The 15870-nt window shown below is 44.9% G+C and overlaps 1 protein-coding gene across 7 annotated transcripts in view; it reads right to left on the bottom strand.

The window, feature by feature from the left end:
- Nucleotides 1–15870, bottom strand: part of LOC141111009 (uncharacterized) — a 201888-nt gene that overhangs the window by 65960 nt on the left and 120058 nt on the right. For all 7 annotated transcript variants that reach the window (XM_073602902.1, XM_073602900.1, XM_073602898.1 and 4 more), the window contains 2 exons: nt 12627–12872; nt 9844–9995 (listed from right to left, as the gene is read on the bottom strand). In XM_073602902.1, coding sequence (XP_073459003.1) covers nt 9844–9995; nt 12627–12872 — 398 coding nt within the window. The remainder of the gene's footprint in view (nt 1–9843; nt 9996–12626; nt 12873–15870) is intronic.

Consider the following 15870-nt stretch of genomic DNA (forward strand, 5'->3'; position numbering starts at 1 on the left):
AGCTCAACTGTACTGCAACTCAGCGGGCTGTAGTGTGAGATGACTGCAGGTGGCGTCTTGCTGAGCACCAGACTCGACCTGGGGCTGCCATTTCTGTAACCCAGCATCTGTTATCATAATAAAGTGGAATTACAGGTTCAACTCTAACTACTTTAAAAACAGCCCATAAACCCCTCCCAACACCTAACATCTAGGTTTACTAACCTGTGTAATGCCCCGTATACACGCTCGGAAATTCTGCCAGCAAAAGTCCAATGTGAGCTTTTGGTCTGAAATTCCGACCGTGTGTATGCTCCATCGGACTTTTGCTGGCGGAATTTCCGCCAGCAAAAGATTGAGAGCAGGTTCTCCATTTTTCCGTCGGTAAAAGTTTCTTTCGGAAATTCCATTCGTCTGTATGCAAATCCGACGTGCAAAAAAAACATGCATGCTCAGAATCATCGCTTCGTATGGAACTTCCCTTTTCTAGTGCTGTCGTACCTCACTCCATTCTTGACGGTCAAAAGTTCAGAGAACTTGTGTGACCGTGTGTATGCAAGCCAAGCGTGAGCGGAATCTAGTCAGAAAAACCATCCAAGGTTTTTCCGACTAAAATTCCGATCATGTGTACAGGGCATAAGAAAAATGTATACACTTATCAATTTTCAGCCTGCTCCAGTTCAGTTATATGATCTCCCCTGTATCTGCATGTGGCTCTGCAGGAAGAGGAGAGCATGCTCGACAATGGCCAGCAACGTCACCCTTAGGTTTTTATGGTCCATCAGTTGTCGGCGCTTTCTCCTCTCCCTGCAGCCATGCCGGCTGGCACAGGGGAGCTGGGTCATGTGAACAGTGCGGCCTGAAAATAGGTAAGTAAACAGCTCTTTCTTACAAAAGTCAGTTGCTTCTGTTACAAGGCTGGCATCACTGCTAACCCTAAGGGAAAGGGGGGTGGCGCAGTTTGGCTGAGGGACCTTGTCCTGGCACGGCCAACAAATCATTCACATAGCCAACATTACTACCAATAAACCAAAGCAAGTTTTATGTTGACTTCCATCTTCCTGAAAGGGCTTCTTACCTGTGTAGCCAAGTGCTGGCTACATCGCTTTTGCCATCATGGGACATTCTTCAACGAAGACTGCATTGAGCTTTGTTCCCTCTAGTGCTTAACCTGGGGATCATAATTTCCTGACGAGAGCGAGAGAGAGCGAGATGCTGAAAGCAGGGGATCGTGGGACATGTAGTCTGGAAAGCTGGGACTTTAATGGATCTAATGCTGAAGCCAGCTGGAATGACAAGTTCCAGCTGGCTGGAGAGAGAAGGAATTCCGGGTAAGGAGATAAATAGAATGGCCAGGGGAGGAGCTTTCTTTCTTGGGACTCAAGGCCTGCAGCCACAGGAGCGAGAGGCTAGGCTGCCCCACAGAGGGCTTCCAGCAAGTGAGTCTTATTCCTGGAGGCAGATACACAGCTACAGGCTTGTCATCGGCAGAATGGCTGTCCGATGCCACTCTCACACAGACACTGCTGAATCCCTGGGTCGTCAAGTGCACAGCCAGGCATTTTCAACTGGTTGCAGATCCTTCAAGAGCCTGTTCCGGGACATCCTATCTCCCAAAGTCCTGGTATCCTCAGGATTAGTGAGCAGGCAGAAACCCACCCTAAAGTATTGCATTCAAAGACACTGCATGCAGACACCTTTACCCTATCCCTTTCTACATTAAAAGGCCCTCCCCAGGAAACACTTTGCTTATGCTATTCAGCACTGCTGATCGCCATTGCACAGCAACATCTTTGGGCCCCTTCATAGCTAGCTGAAGATTCTAGATGCCTTCACTTCAAGGATTACCTCCACCCTCCTAAAGGAATTATCCAACAACATATATTCTCCTTAAAAGGGGAACACTTACTCAGTTTGTACATATTGTATATTATTTCTTAATGCCCATGGCATTAGAGGTGGCTGATAAATAGTATTTTTTTCCCCCTCTTGTACCTGGGGTCATAGGCCCCCTTTGAGATCTGTTGATTCCTACCTCCTGGTTCACAGTGATCACCATTTCCTTGTATAGCTCTGTAGTTTTGTTTATGCTAAAATGCATTTGGGGGAAAAAAAAGAAATCCACATTTCTTTATTGTTAACTCAATAATATTCAGTAAAATATCCATTTGCAATTTCTGATATTTGGTGCTATTTACATTCATAATCTTTCTTTGAATAATGTCAGAACCCATGGTGTCAGAGGTGCCAGGAGGCTTGCAAGGTCAGGGCAACCTTTGGGGACAGTCATCTTCCAGCAGCCCCTACAGGGGTGGCGCTACACCCGTCTGCCATGTTGACCCTCTTGCATCAAAACTTGGAATTGCTAAAAAGTAGAAAAGTTATGCACATAGACAGACTTTTCTCCAACTTGCCTTATTAGATTATGGTTTCAGGTCAGTTACTCAACGCATTCAATCGGGCAGAACAGCCAGGGAACTAGCATTTTAGGGATCATTTATGACAGTCCCTAGATTTCTCATGGCAGGTTTCCTTTAAAGCATTTACAGCCACCCCAGAGCAAGTCTTCCAATGCTGATTAATTAAGAGGGAGAAGAAAATATAGCAATCTTCAGTCTTAAGCTCCTTAATTAAAACAGGCTTAATGAAGGCTTTTCTTGACTCCTGCTGTGTCAACAATAACAAGGAAAAAAAAACCCTCTCATCACAGTTCCTGGCACAGATTCACCAGCATACAGCAGAAGAAAGTGACGGGACATGTCTTTACAGATCTACCAGCTGGGAGAACTTGCCTATAGATTTGTTCTCTGAAAAGAGTTCAATCAAACTGCTTGATGGCTTAAAAAAAAGGGTAACAATACTCTTCATCAGCAAGACTGGTATGCGAGTGTCATCAGATCTTTAAGAGGAAGGTTGGCAAACCACAGAGAAAACCACAAATCATTTTTAGTAGTGAGATGCCTCACTAACCACCAAATTGCTGGGCTAAGCAAAGCCTAAATGGGTGTCAGGAGAAGAATACGATCGTTCCAATAGACATATTATATCTAAAAGTCATTAGATATGGTGACTCTACTAGTTTTCCCAGTTTTAATCCAGAGAATAACACTGTTACTGGGTGGCTACACTCACTTCCCCTACTTGATTTACAGAAGAAGTGGTTGTCATCACCCAAGCTGGGCTACAAGCGTGTCTGCCTTTGTTCAATCCCTATTACATGGTGGCTGCTGGAATTATTAGTTTACAATTTTTTTTCTCTTCACTACAGCTCACAGAAAACCAGGACACTGCATTTCCAGCAAGATTAACAGGTATTTTCTGTACTTGCTAAAATGATCTTAACCTGAAAAAAAAAAAAAAAATGAATGCAGCCACCACATCCACATCTTGGGCTTAGTTATGTTTTCTAGTTCAATAATTCTTATTTAAATATATCATAATGCACGGTAGTACAGAAAGGCACCTAGTCTGCCTAGTCGCCATGACTAGCGACACAAGAAAAACAAAACATACATAGCATGAACGAAGGAGGAGGAACATCCCCCACAAATGATAACAGTAAAAATGTAGCATGCATGGTTTTCGGGGAAATCCCTATGTTTAACAAAATCAACCAGGGCATAGAAGTGAATAAACCCCATTGTAAGTAGTCCTGGACACAAATAAACGACTAAGGAGGGCATATAGACCCATCAAGAGAAAAAGGACAAACAGCAGAAACCAGGAAGGAAGACAAAGACAAGGAGGGAAAGAGAAGGGACCTGGGATTGCCGGAGACACCAGACAGAGCCAACCCACCACTCTCCAGCGGGAGATCAGGGAAGGCGTTGGCCAACCATGGTTCCCAAATTTTCAGAAACTTGGCTTGCATGTCCTTAAGAATATTAGACATTTGTTCATTAAGCATCATGGCCTGTCAAACTTTCTCTAACTCCCTGAAAGGGGACTGTAGGTTTCTTCCGTTGCTATAAAACAGATAGGATGTCAACTTTAGCTGAGGAGCAAAAAGGCTTGATGGGTTTAGTTATGTTTTAGGCACTTTATTTATTTAAAAAAAAAAAGATAAAACAGGGCGCCAGGTGAGCAAGTAAAACCAACAATACTTTATTCCAATATCCACTTACATCTAAGAAGCTTGCAAACTGCATGTAGAGGTGCTATGGTATCGTGTGTGTGTGTGATGATCCAGGATGGTAGACAGGGTGGACTGGAGGGATGTTGTGAGTGCCCGAACTCGCTGGTAAAGACAGCTGAGGTTGACAGCATCGGCAAACTCCAAAGGACTCCCGCCACCGAAAAGCCAAAAGTTGTCTCTACCAGCAAGTTCGGACACACACAACAACCTCCAGTCCACTCTGTCTACCATCCTGGATCATCACACAGGATACCATAGCACCTCTACATGCAGTTTGCAAGCTTCTTAGATGTAAGTGGATTTTGGAATAAAGTATTGTTGGTTTTACTTACACTGACCTGGCGCCCCGTTTTTCTCCTTTTTATCTCGGTTTCCGAGGGAATCCCAAACCTCAACAAGGAGCTGCCAGGTTGTATGTATCCTGTCCAGTTACCACCTGTTGCCTTTTTATCCCATTGATCTGAGTCACATTGTAGTTCTTGCCTATTCATGGACTAGTTTGACTTGAATCATTGTCTATTACTTTTCATTTTCTGTTTTTAATAGTTCACATTATTTTATTGTTATTTAGTATATATATTACATACAGATACCATCTTATGTCAGTGAGCGCTGACTCACTCACTTTTCAGTAGGGGAATTTTTTGCATTTTTTTTTTTTTTTTAATTTGTTAAGCCAACTGTGGGCTTTCCGCTGGAAGTATTTTTTTTTTTTTGTTTTTTTTTTTTAAAAAGGATACCATTTGTATAACCACCCCCTATCCCTTCCAACTACCCCAAGTTGAACCATGCCATATAGGCGCTTATATTTCAGCTAATAAAAATACACTGCCCACATTACTGCTGCCCACATACTTTAATGGTCCTGTTGCTCTTGCAGTTTCAGTCCTTCACTTCAATTTATGGGATGTTAACTTACAAGTACAAAGCCCAGCACAAGATTTATTACTGGCTGGGGTGCAGTCAAGGGAGGCTGCTGCTATCATAGGTGGTAAGCAAGCACCTACAGGGTGAGTGATTTATATGGTTTGTGAACTCGTCTTTTATAAATCAGTACAGTAAACTTACGGTATATTTTACATGTTAAAGACTTTGGAGTATGACAGCTAGTTAAAAGCCCATTTATAGTCAAGCAATTTTATTAAATAACCGACCCCCTCCCCTATAAAGAACATCCTGCATTTTTTGCCTTTACTACATAAGGAATTTTCATTTAGCCTTTTCATGATGAAAAAACATGCAGGTGCCAAGGTCTGTGCTCCGCCAGAAGTGGTAGAGGAATCCTAGAGGACCCCTTTGTCTCTTCTAGATGCAGGACACCCCTCTATATATTCCTCTTGCAGGAAGAAGGCCCACTGACTGGCAGGATCACCAGGTATTAATTATCTAAATAAAAGCCTTGAGAAACAAAGTGCCACTGCCTGGGCTACCTACCCCTTCATACATCATCTACTATTAATCGATGTAAAAGGTACCTGTAAAAGAAAAAAAAAAAAAAAAAGGAAGAAGTTAAGGCTTATACTTTCCTCTCCCCCACATTCCACCTGTGGTGCCCAGGCAAGGACAATGTCGCATTCCTTTTGGCTAGTTCCCGGGCAGGGCTTTTCTTTCAGTGGAAATGTGGAGGGAACGCAGTTCCGGCACCTCCAGGGCTGACTGTATGTAATGGCAAGAGGTGCTGGGGTGTGATGCAGGATCTATTGATGCTCGCTGCTGGGGGGATCTATTCTAACTAATGGGAATCTATTTTTGTGGGGGGAGAGGTCTATTGTTGCTGTTGGGGGGGTCCTATGTTGCTGGGGGAGATCTACTGTTGAGGGAGGGGTCCATTGTTGCTGGATGCCAGAGAGTCTATTGATGCTGGCTGTGGGGAGATCTGTTGTTGCTGCCGGGAGTCTAATTTTGTTGTGGGTGGTCCATTGTTGGTAGGGGGATCTATTGTTGCTGGCTACAAGGTATCCTTTTCACTGCTTTTCTTGTTATCATTACCAACATTTTATACAAATTACAAAAAACGATACTTGGTTCTGTATTGTCTAAAAGGGCAGTCCTGGGGAGGTGGGTAGGTGATGCAACCAAGGAATGGTGCTTAGAGGTGGGTAGGGGTGGAAAAAAGGGGTACCTCATAAAGGGGGAGTGTCTATTGCACCTATTGTCTGAGAAGAAAAAAAAAAAAAAAGCCCTGGTCCTGGGGAATACAGAGCAGCCAAAATCTTGCGAGAAGATGCCCTTGCATTGGACTGGAGTGCCTTTTGGAGAGATTTTGCCTGCTCTAAATTCACCGAGAGATGTGGAAAATATAGTGGTAAGCCAAGGAGGAGGCCAGGCAATTCCAGCAGACTTTGCATTTTACTATAAGGTCTGCACTTTTATTTATTAGTTATGAAGTTTTACCTTTGTGGGTTTTTGACAAACTTCAGGTCTTCTTAGATCTCTAAGCCGTTTAGTTTTCCTGCACAAAATTCCCTTACATTTGCAATATCTACATACTTAATATCACTTTCAGGTTTACTCATTTGAATTCGTGAAGATAGATCACAAAAGTGAATAATGAAGAAATACAGAGTCTTCTAGTATGACCCACTATTACTCTGTTACCAGATGGACAGTTTGGTGGGGGACAATAATAACCATTTCTCTTGCACTTCTTCTCATACAGTATACGCAACACTTTTAAACTATCCATTTGTCCTGAGAAAACAGACAACTTTCTAGTAAATAAGCCAAGCCACCATTAACAAACGTTGGAGATGAATATGCTGGCAAAAATATTAACATATTGGTACATGGTATCTTTACCAATAAAATTTGTAATAATAATATTGTCTACCAGTGACTGTCAGTTATTTATTACTGGTGCTGAATTTAATGTCCCAAATAATCTTTTGGCAATTTGGTGTACGTAATCCACTAAAGCCAGCATACAGAAAGCACCTCTCGGTGTCACTGGGAGTGTACTTCCTGAAGCCTGTGCTGTACAAGTTCTTCTCTCATCAATCTCATTCAAATGTCCAAGAACGGTTTCTATTTGAATAGTGGCTAAGCAAAAACAATATCATAAACACACAAAAAAAACCCATATAGGGGTTGATTCACTAGAAGTTGAGAGTGCAAAATCTGGTGCAGCTCTGCATAGAAACCATCAGCTTCAGTTTTTACTGTCAAAGCTTAATTGAACAAAGTGAAGTTAGAAGTTGATCTGCTGTCATGCAAGGCTGCACCAGATTTTGTACTCTCAACTTTTGGTATATCGACCCCACAGTGGGTGCTTTGGGAGTTCCTCTCCTGCATCACAGGTAGGAGTCCTCAGCTCACCAACCAAAGGGAGATAGATGCACTAATAAACTGCAACAGGGTCTGGACGAACAATAAAGGTCTGCTCAGGAGTGCTGGGCTTAGTTCAACACTGAACTCTGGGCAAACCATTAAAGTGTTACTAAACCCACAACAGTAAAATCAGTCTGTATATGCAGAATAGCATGCTTGTTATACTCACTGTAGAACCTAAGGGGTTAATCCTCTGCATGGTGTAAAAAAGCGGTTTGATGGTGTATGCACAGATCCTCCACCTCCTGCACAGATCCTCCACCTCCTGCACTATCCCCCTGGACAAGTCTGGATAAGACACAGTGAGTGGAGTCAGGCTGCACATGCTCAGTTTGGTCTCTATTGCTTGAGAGAACATTTCCTGTTTGATTGGAGCTGGTCAGGTCATGGTATTGACATCACACATTTGGAGGTGTATACAGATCCTAAATGAGGGCCCAGTCCCTCACTCCCCTATCATAGCCTAGTAACTAAAAAAAAAAAAAAACAGTGGGTGGGATGTCACATCTTGATTGATGGATGATCCACCTCCCATAAAAAGCATGAGGACACAGGCTATAATGGATTTCAAGAGGCAGTGATTCCCATAAATGAGAGAACACTCCTGTACATGCTACTGCACTGTTCTATATTACACATTCAGCAATCAGCTATGATGTCCATCACACCTGGGACCCTACCTCCTGTCCTCATTCCACCTGGCACCCCACTGCCACCTTGCTAACACCCTACCTCCCATAATCCTTACCACACCTGGCACCTCAGTGGCAAATCAGTGCCACCTTGCTAACACTCTACACCCCCCCCCCCCACCAGCTTCCAAACACATGAATTGACAAAGCAGCTTATACCAAAGTTGAGATGACAAGGGTCTCTTCCCTACAAATGTGTCAAGACAGGTAACGTGGTCTGTGGATGGGGGCATATTGAAATATGGAACACTAAGTTAATAAAGAATCCACCTCAGGTGAATGATTACGTGTTACTAAACCCACAACAGTAAAATCAGTGTGTATATGCAGTAAGCATGTTTGTTCCACCCTTTAGTGTGGAACCTAAGGGGTTAATCCTCTACAATGTATAAAAATGTCTTCCACTCTCCAAAAAATAACCTGATATTTACAGAGACTATGGAGGTCAGGTTACACATGCTCAGTTTGGTGCGTATTGTTTTTTTTTTTCTTGGGAGGGTTCATGCGATCAGCACAGGGCCAATCAGCACTGTCCAGACACAGGGTCAGGGGTCTGAGAAATGAAAACTCCTCCTACAAGCTTTACTAGGAACTGACAGAAGTCACATTACTGCTATATACTGCTGATGAAAAAAGGTATTTATCAGGTTATATTTACTAAAATGATTGCATTTCCATGTTGTGTACTGTGGGAGACCAGATATAGTGAATGCAGGTTCTGGGTATAGTAACACTTTAAGCAGATAAAATCTATTCAGTATATGACAGTTGTTTTACCTGCTAACAAATTTGTATTTCTGTCCATCTGGTCTTTAGATTTACACAGTTCTGCCACACAGCATAGCCCTAGTAGGGACATGGTTTTTCTTGGCTGCGGATTCACTTTTATGTCCTCTCCTTTGGCGATAGCCAAAAAGCATTTAGGGCTTTCAAAAGCATCTCCACGACAAGACCATTTTTATTCATCAAATAAGGAAACTGCTACTTTCACATTTTTATTAATCTTTGGTTGATATGGGACCTTTGAGGAATAGTTTTAGAACACCTGTACTAAATCAAAACTAATCCTAACCCATCACTCAGTGTGGGTGGCTTTGTGGGTAGTAGTAAGGATGGGGAGGTAGCAGAAGTTTGCCTTTTGGTAAGTGACAATGGGAGTCACAAGTGATACAATGCCGAGTGAAAGGAGCCTGAGAAAATATGCCCCCCCCCCACAGTGGCTGACTGTGGCATGTTAAAAATCCCCAGGGTCCCCAGTTATCTTTATTAATACCTGAAGGCCTTGAGCCATCAAAACCCACCACCGGCTGTGACATATGGAGTGCATGCACCATAGATTCAATCACCACTCAATCCTCACAGGAAATTTTGGATAAGGAAAATTAAAAAGCCTTATCCATGACCACAACAGTTACCAATATGGAAGCAGATTTCAATATAAAGTCCTAGTAACCATCAGAAGACCACTGTTAGATTATTCATGATCTTGCTGTACATATTTCGCTATACTGCAAGGGAACAAAAGCTATTAAAGCAGTTGTGTTTGCTGCTGGGTGTTTCAGAGTTGGTAAAGCCACAAATCAATTTAGTATGTGATAGAGCAGACTAGAAAGGGATTAATCAGAAAGCAGACTTGAGTCACAGCAATAAAGATAAAGGATTAGGCAGAGCGAGAGAAGAAAAAAAAAAAAGCAGATCTTAGGCACACACCTGTGAACCGGCACTTGTTCTTTGGCAACTAGAACATTCGCGGTGGGTTTTTTTTTATCCAGAGCTCCTGGCAGATCAGGTAGGACTCCTCTGTGGACAGCTGGGTGCTGGGGTGGCTGCTGGACATGTGGTAACACAGCTGGCTTCTCATCCTGCAAAATGTAAAAGCAGCGGGAAGTTGGCACTAAAGCTGAAATACAACTAGCTTTCTGCACAGCAGCTAATAATCTATGACATATGTCCACAACTTTTATCTGCTCATAAGCCACATTCAGATCAGCCTGGCTTTTGTCATTGGATAAACTGATTGACCCACTTCAGTGACCATGCAAGGAAGAGCAACAGGTTCACTTTAACCACAGCCCCACCAGCAGCTTATGTTTACCTTCTCTTGGCTCCCCCCCAAAAAAAAAAACAAAAAAACACACAGCTCTAATCCCTCCTGCAGCGCCTATTGTGTTCTGCCGGTGGGGAGCCTTCTCTGCTGGCAGAACACAATAATTAGTGTTGCCGGTTAGCCAGCAGCATTAATCATTCGGGAAAAACCCAAAAGGCTGGTTATACACAAGTCAGTCAATAGATCAACTTGTGTACAACCAAGGTATGCCCATACCTAGATCGAAATTCAGCTGTTCCCTGCAAAGCTAGCCAAATTTGGATCCATCTATGGCCAGCTTCAATCTCTCCCCCTTTCTCCATTCAGGGGTGCAACACTCTGCCATTGGATGGCAAGAGAGTCCTTTTCGGTTTGGTCCCAGTGACCACACAGAGCAGCAGGGGAGTGAAATGAAGGTTAAGTGTAATGGTAATCCTGCAGTACTTTGCTTTTGCCTTTAAAGTGCAAAAGGTTCTTTGCAGCCAAGATGTTTTAGGGGAAGAAGTCTCCCCCGTCAAGGCTTAAGCAATGATGGTATTAGACTCACAATGGAATGCACTAGAGGTCCTTTGTTAAGGCTCCACAAAGACTAGGATCACCTAACAGCATGAAGATCTTGGCCGGCCATTCTTGGTGCCAAAAAGCAGACACCAATCTTCATCAATACTTAAAGATCAGCCGGAAAAGCTTAATGCTGTTAGGAGATGCTAGTCTTTATCAAGCCTTAGCAAAGGACTTCTAGTGCATTCCATTGTGACTCTAAAAATATCTACTGCTGAAGCCCGGAAGGAAGAAATAAAGGAGCACCCCCCCAAACATGTTAACTCCAGCTGATACTGTTACCCAATAAATGTTCCACAAAGACCTAAGGGATATGGACATCTGTAATAGGCGCTACTCAGTACACATCCAAGAGTTTATCGTCTGCCGAGTGATCCCTTTGTTGTGATCAGAGAGGTTCACAGACTATACTTCCACCACAGATCTGCTTCCGTTCAGGAAAACACACTCCACTATATATATATATCCATCAGAATCAACTCTCGACCCAGTGCCCATACACACACGACACATTTATATGGTGGACGTCCCAAGTTTGGGTAATTGACCCCCTTCTATTCACCCCCAACCCCTATATACAGTACTTACCCCACCTGCACTCCCTTATGGTTCCTTGCTCCTCAACAGGCAGCAAGAACGCTCAACATTTTTGGGTACGATGGCGCATGTGACCTGCTCTCTGTGGCACTGCCCTGGCCTAACAGCCAAACCACTAGACCCAAGCTGTCACATTGGAAGGGGAGCAACATCACCAGCCAATTTAAGAGCAGGTGCTGCGAGGGCGATTTTTGGTTATTCTTCAAATGATAGATTGATACCAAGTAGCCAATCTCCTGGGATGAAGTTCATTGCAAAATGCATTGAATTACTTACCTACATCAGTGAATATATTTCATTGTTCTCTACCTACCTGTCATTAGACATTCTAATTCAATTACACAAGTTATTAAAAAGAAACGAGCTGGAAAGATTATTACCCAGCTGTTTGGACTAATTTATAATACAGGTTTTTAATAAGCTATCATAGATTTTTTGATATTGTTGGTACCCCAATAGCACCACTAATGATAGTCTCCAAACTGTGGCCTGGGGGCCAGATGCAGCCATTTGTTTGCTTTTATCGGCCCTTGGGGCATGATTTCATCCTCTGACTCCAACAATGGGGCACAGTTTCTCTCTATGACACCAATGATGGGGGAATTCTTCCAAGTGACGCCAACAATGGGGCATAATTTTTCCCACCCAATGACACCAACGATGGGCTACAATTCCCCTCACCAACACCAAAAATGGGGCATGGTTTACTCCCACTGATGCTGGGACATTTTTTTACTTCCAATGGCCACAGTCTGGTCCCTGTAAATTCTTAAAGACAGTAAACTGGCCCTTTTGTTTAGAAAGTTTGGAGACTCCTGAAATAAAAGGTGTCTACGAAATATTATGGGAGGTGGTCTGAGCAACCTCCAATCAGCATATACCTCATGACATACATTGTAGAAAATTGTGCATTTCTCTCAGAATACACACATTATAAATGGTCACATTATCAAAATATGAAGCGTTTGCATTGCGTTGCTGCACTTCAAACATGAAGCTTCATAAGGACTTGAACCATCTCAACTCCTTTCATTCAAGATAAATGCACTGACGCATTTGCAGCAAGTGTGCAATGCGTTCACAACAGCCACAAAAAAAAAAATATATTCTGGCATTTCTTGTGCATTTTTTGCTCATCAAAAGTGTGTAGGGCATTTGGGAAGCAATTTTAATGCACCTTAACGCATGCCAAAATATCTGCGTGAATACAACCTAAAACAAATATATTTGACAGAAGCATCCAAATTACCTCCTTGTGGCCTTGCAGGCTGTTAACTGTCCTGGTAAATTTCCCCACATGGCTGTTATTGTGAGTTCCCGGTCCCAGGGCTGCTAGATGTGTGGTGGGATTGTGAATCTGGGAATTGTTTTCTGATGTGGGCTGTGCCCGGGAAGACTCCTTTACAGGTTGGGCTGCCCCTCCAGGGACGTTTTCTTCCCTCCTGTCATTTCTCAGGGAGCTCTGGGGCAGCTGAGCAAAAGGTTTGTTCAGGTTCTGAAGAAGAAGACCAGAGTCAGAGAGCAGAATACTGTGAAGAGAACAGCTTAGGCATGAAAACCCCTGGCTATCACATCTGGTCTACACAACTGTCACTGTGCTTCTAGCTCAGCTTATCTGGTCTCTGTATTACAAATAAGACCTAGATTTCCAGCCTAGAGCAAATCAACCACACTGCAGATGAATTCATAAAATATTAACACCCCACAGAATAAAATAATACGACCCGTCAGGAGGAAAAAAAAAAAAAAAAACACACACAGAGGAAGGCTCCGCATTAATGTGTAATTCTACCTTTGAGTACAAGAACAGTACAGTTTTACAAACCTTTCCTTTGCCTATTCGTATGTCTTTTTCTATTTCCTCACTTACATCCTGAAAAAAAATGACACGGGCGTTCTACCAACAGACACTCTCTGTGGCAATGAAACATGACCACATTTTCGCCTACTTACAGTAGCATTGTATGACTTGTCCCTTAAGGCTCGATTCACACAGGGGCAACACGACTTCAACGCGACTTTGCAACGCGACTTTAACCCGACTTCAACACGACTTGTGGATCCGACTTTCAATGAACGGGGATCCGACTTGGATCCCCGCCACTGTGTTTGGTATGAATCTTTAGGGGGAACTCCGCGCGAAATTTTAAATAAAAATCCGGCATGGGTTCCCCCCCCCAGGGGCATACCAGGCCCTTGGGTCCGGTATGGATCTTGAGGGGAACCCCCCTACGCCGAAAGGACGGCGTGGGGGGTCCCCCCAATCCATACCAGACCCTTATCCGAGCACGCAGCCCGGCCGGACAGGAATGGGGGTGGGGACGAGCGAGCGCCCCCCCCTCCTGAGCCGTACCAGGCCGCATGCCCTCAACATGGGGGGGTTGGTGCCTTGGGGGAGGGGGGCGCGCTGCGGCCCCCCCCACCCCCAAAGCACCTTGTCCCCATGTTGATGAGGACAAGGGCCTCTTCCCGACAACCCTGGCCGTTGGTTGTCGGGGTCTGCGGGCGGGGGGCTTATCGGAATCTGGGAGCCCCCTTTAATAAGGGGGCCCCCAGATCCCGGCCCCCCACCCTATGTGAATGAGTATGGGGTACATGGTACCCCTACCCATTCACCTAGGGGAAAAAAGCGTCAATAAAACAAACAGTACACAGGTTTTTTAAAATAATTTATTAGGCAGCTCCGGGATCTTCTTCCGACTTCGGGGGTCCTCTTCCGACTTCGGGGGTCTCTCCGCCGTCTCCTCCCGGTGTCCGCATCTTCTGCCGGCTCCTCCGCTATCTTCTGCAGCTCAATTGCTAGCGGTGGTCCGGACTTCTGCCTTCTTCTTTTCTTCCAAAGATGTTGACACGACGCTCTCTCCAGCTGGAATGGTCTCTGAACGCTCCGCAACGGACTTATATAGGCGGTGACCCCGCCCCCTTATGAGGTCACTGTCCCAGGGCATGCTGGGGCTGTGCCGTCATAAGGGGGCGTGGTCATCACCCGGTGACCACGCCTCCTAAAACGTCACAGACCCAGCATGCCCAGGGACTGTGACGGCATAAGGGGGCGGGGTCACGGCCTATATAAGTCCCTTGCAGAGCGCACAGAAACCATTCTGGCTGGGGAGAGCGTCGTGTCAACATCTCTGGAAGAGAAGAGGGAAGAAGATGATCCAGAGGTCCGGACCACCGCTGGCAAAAGAGCGCCAGAAGATAGCGGTGGAGCCGGCAGAAGATGCGGACACCGGGAGAAGACGCCGGAGAGACCCCCGGAGTCGGAAGAAGATCCCGGAGCTGCCTAATAAATTATTTTAAATACCTGTGTACTGTGTTTTTTATTGACGCTTTTTTCCCTAGGTGAATGGGTAGGGGTACCATGTACCCCATACCTATTCACATAGGGTGGGGGGCCGGGATCTGGGGGCCCCCTTATTAAAGGGGGCTCCCAGATTCCGATAAGCCCCCCGCCCGCAGACCCCGACAACCAACGGCCAGGGTTGTCGGGAAGAGGCCCTTGTCCTCATCAACATGGGGACAAGGTGCTTTGGGGTGGGGGGGGCCGCAGCGCGCCCCCCTCCCCCAAGGCACCAAACCCCCCATGTTGAGGGCATGCGGCCTGGTACGGTTCAGGAGGGGGGGGGCGCTCGCTCGTCCCCACCCCCATTCCTGTCCGGCCGGGCTGCGTGCTCGGATAAGGGTCTGGTATGGATTGGGGGGGACCCCCCACGCCGTTTTTTTCGGCGTAGGGGGTTCTCCTTAAGGTCCATACCAGACCCAAGGGCCTGGTATGCTCTTGGAGGGGGAACCCATGCCGGATTTTTATTTAAAATTTGGCGCGGAGTTCCCCTCAAGATCATTTGAGCACAAGTCGCATGCCGAAGTCGGATCATGCGAGACGGCGATCCGACTTCAATGATAGTCAATAGGCTGAAGTCGGATCAAAGTCGGATCCAAGTAGTACAGGGAGTACGCTCTGAAGTCGGAGCGACTTCAGTAGTGTCTATTAAGACGCTCCCATGCACTGTAATGTGAATCTCTTTCTGGGGCGACTTGGGGCGACTTGAGGGCTTACAAGTCGGATCCCAAGTCGCGGTAGTGTGAACCGAGCCTAACTGTCACCAGGTGTGTTTACATTTTGACAGTTGCTCAACCCATTCATAAGAAATAAGAAGAAATTAATACAATACCAATTTTAAAACAGAGAGAGAGACTCTGCATTAAGACAGTTCTATCTTTAAAGCAAAAGTTTAGCTTAACATTTTCAGCCCTAAAGCTTTATTGACCTAACTTACCTGTAACAATACAATGTCCCATGTCATACAAACAGCTGAATCTTGTGGAAATCTTCACTTTAGGGATGCCTCGTCCTCTTCCTGTACTTGACCTTCCAGCACTGTGGGGGTTAATGGCTAAATTCAACAGAAAAATCTTTGCAAGGCCTCCCCCCTCCTTCCCCATTAAGTATTGTATTGCTTTTACTGCCTATAACAATCTGAATGGGGGAGAGG

Source organism: Aquarana catesbeiana, linkage group LG10 (assembly GCF_042186555.1).
Source record: "Aquarana catesbeiana isolate 2022-GZ linkage group LG10, ASM4218655v1, whole genome shotgun sequence".
NCBI classification, from domain to species: Eukaryota; Metazoa; Chordata; class Amphibia; order Anura; family Ranidae; genus Aquarana; species Aquarana catesbeiana.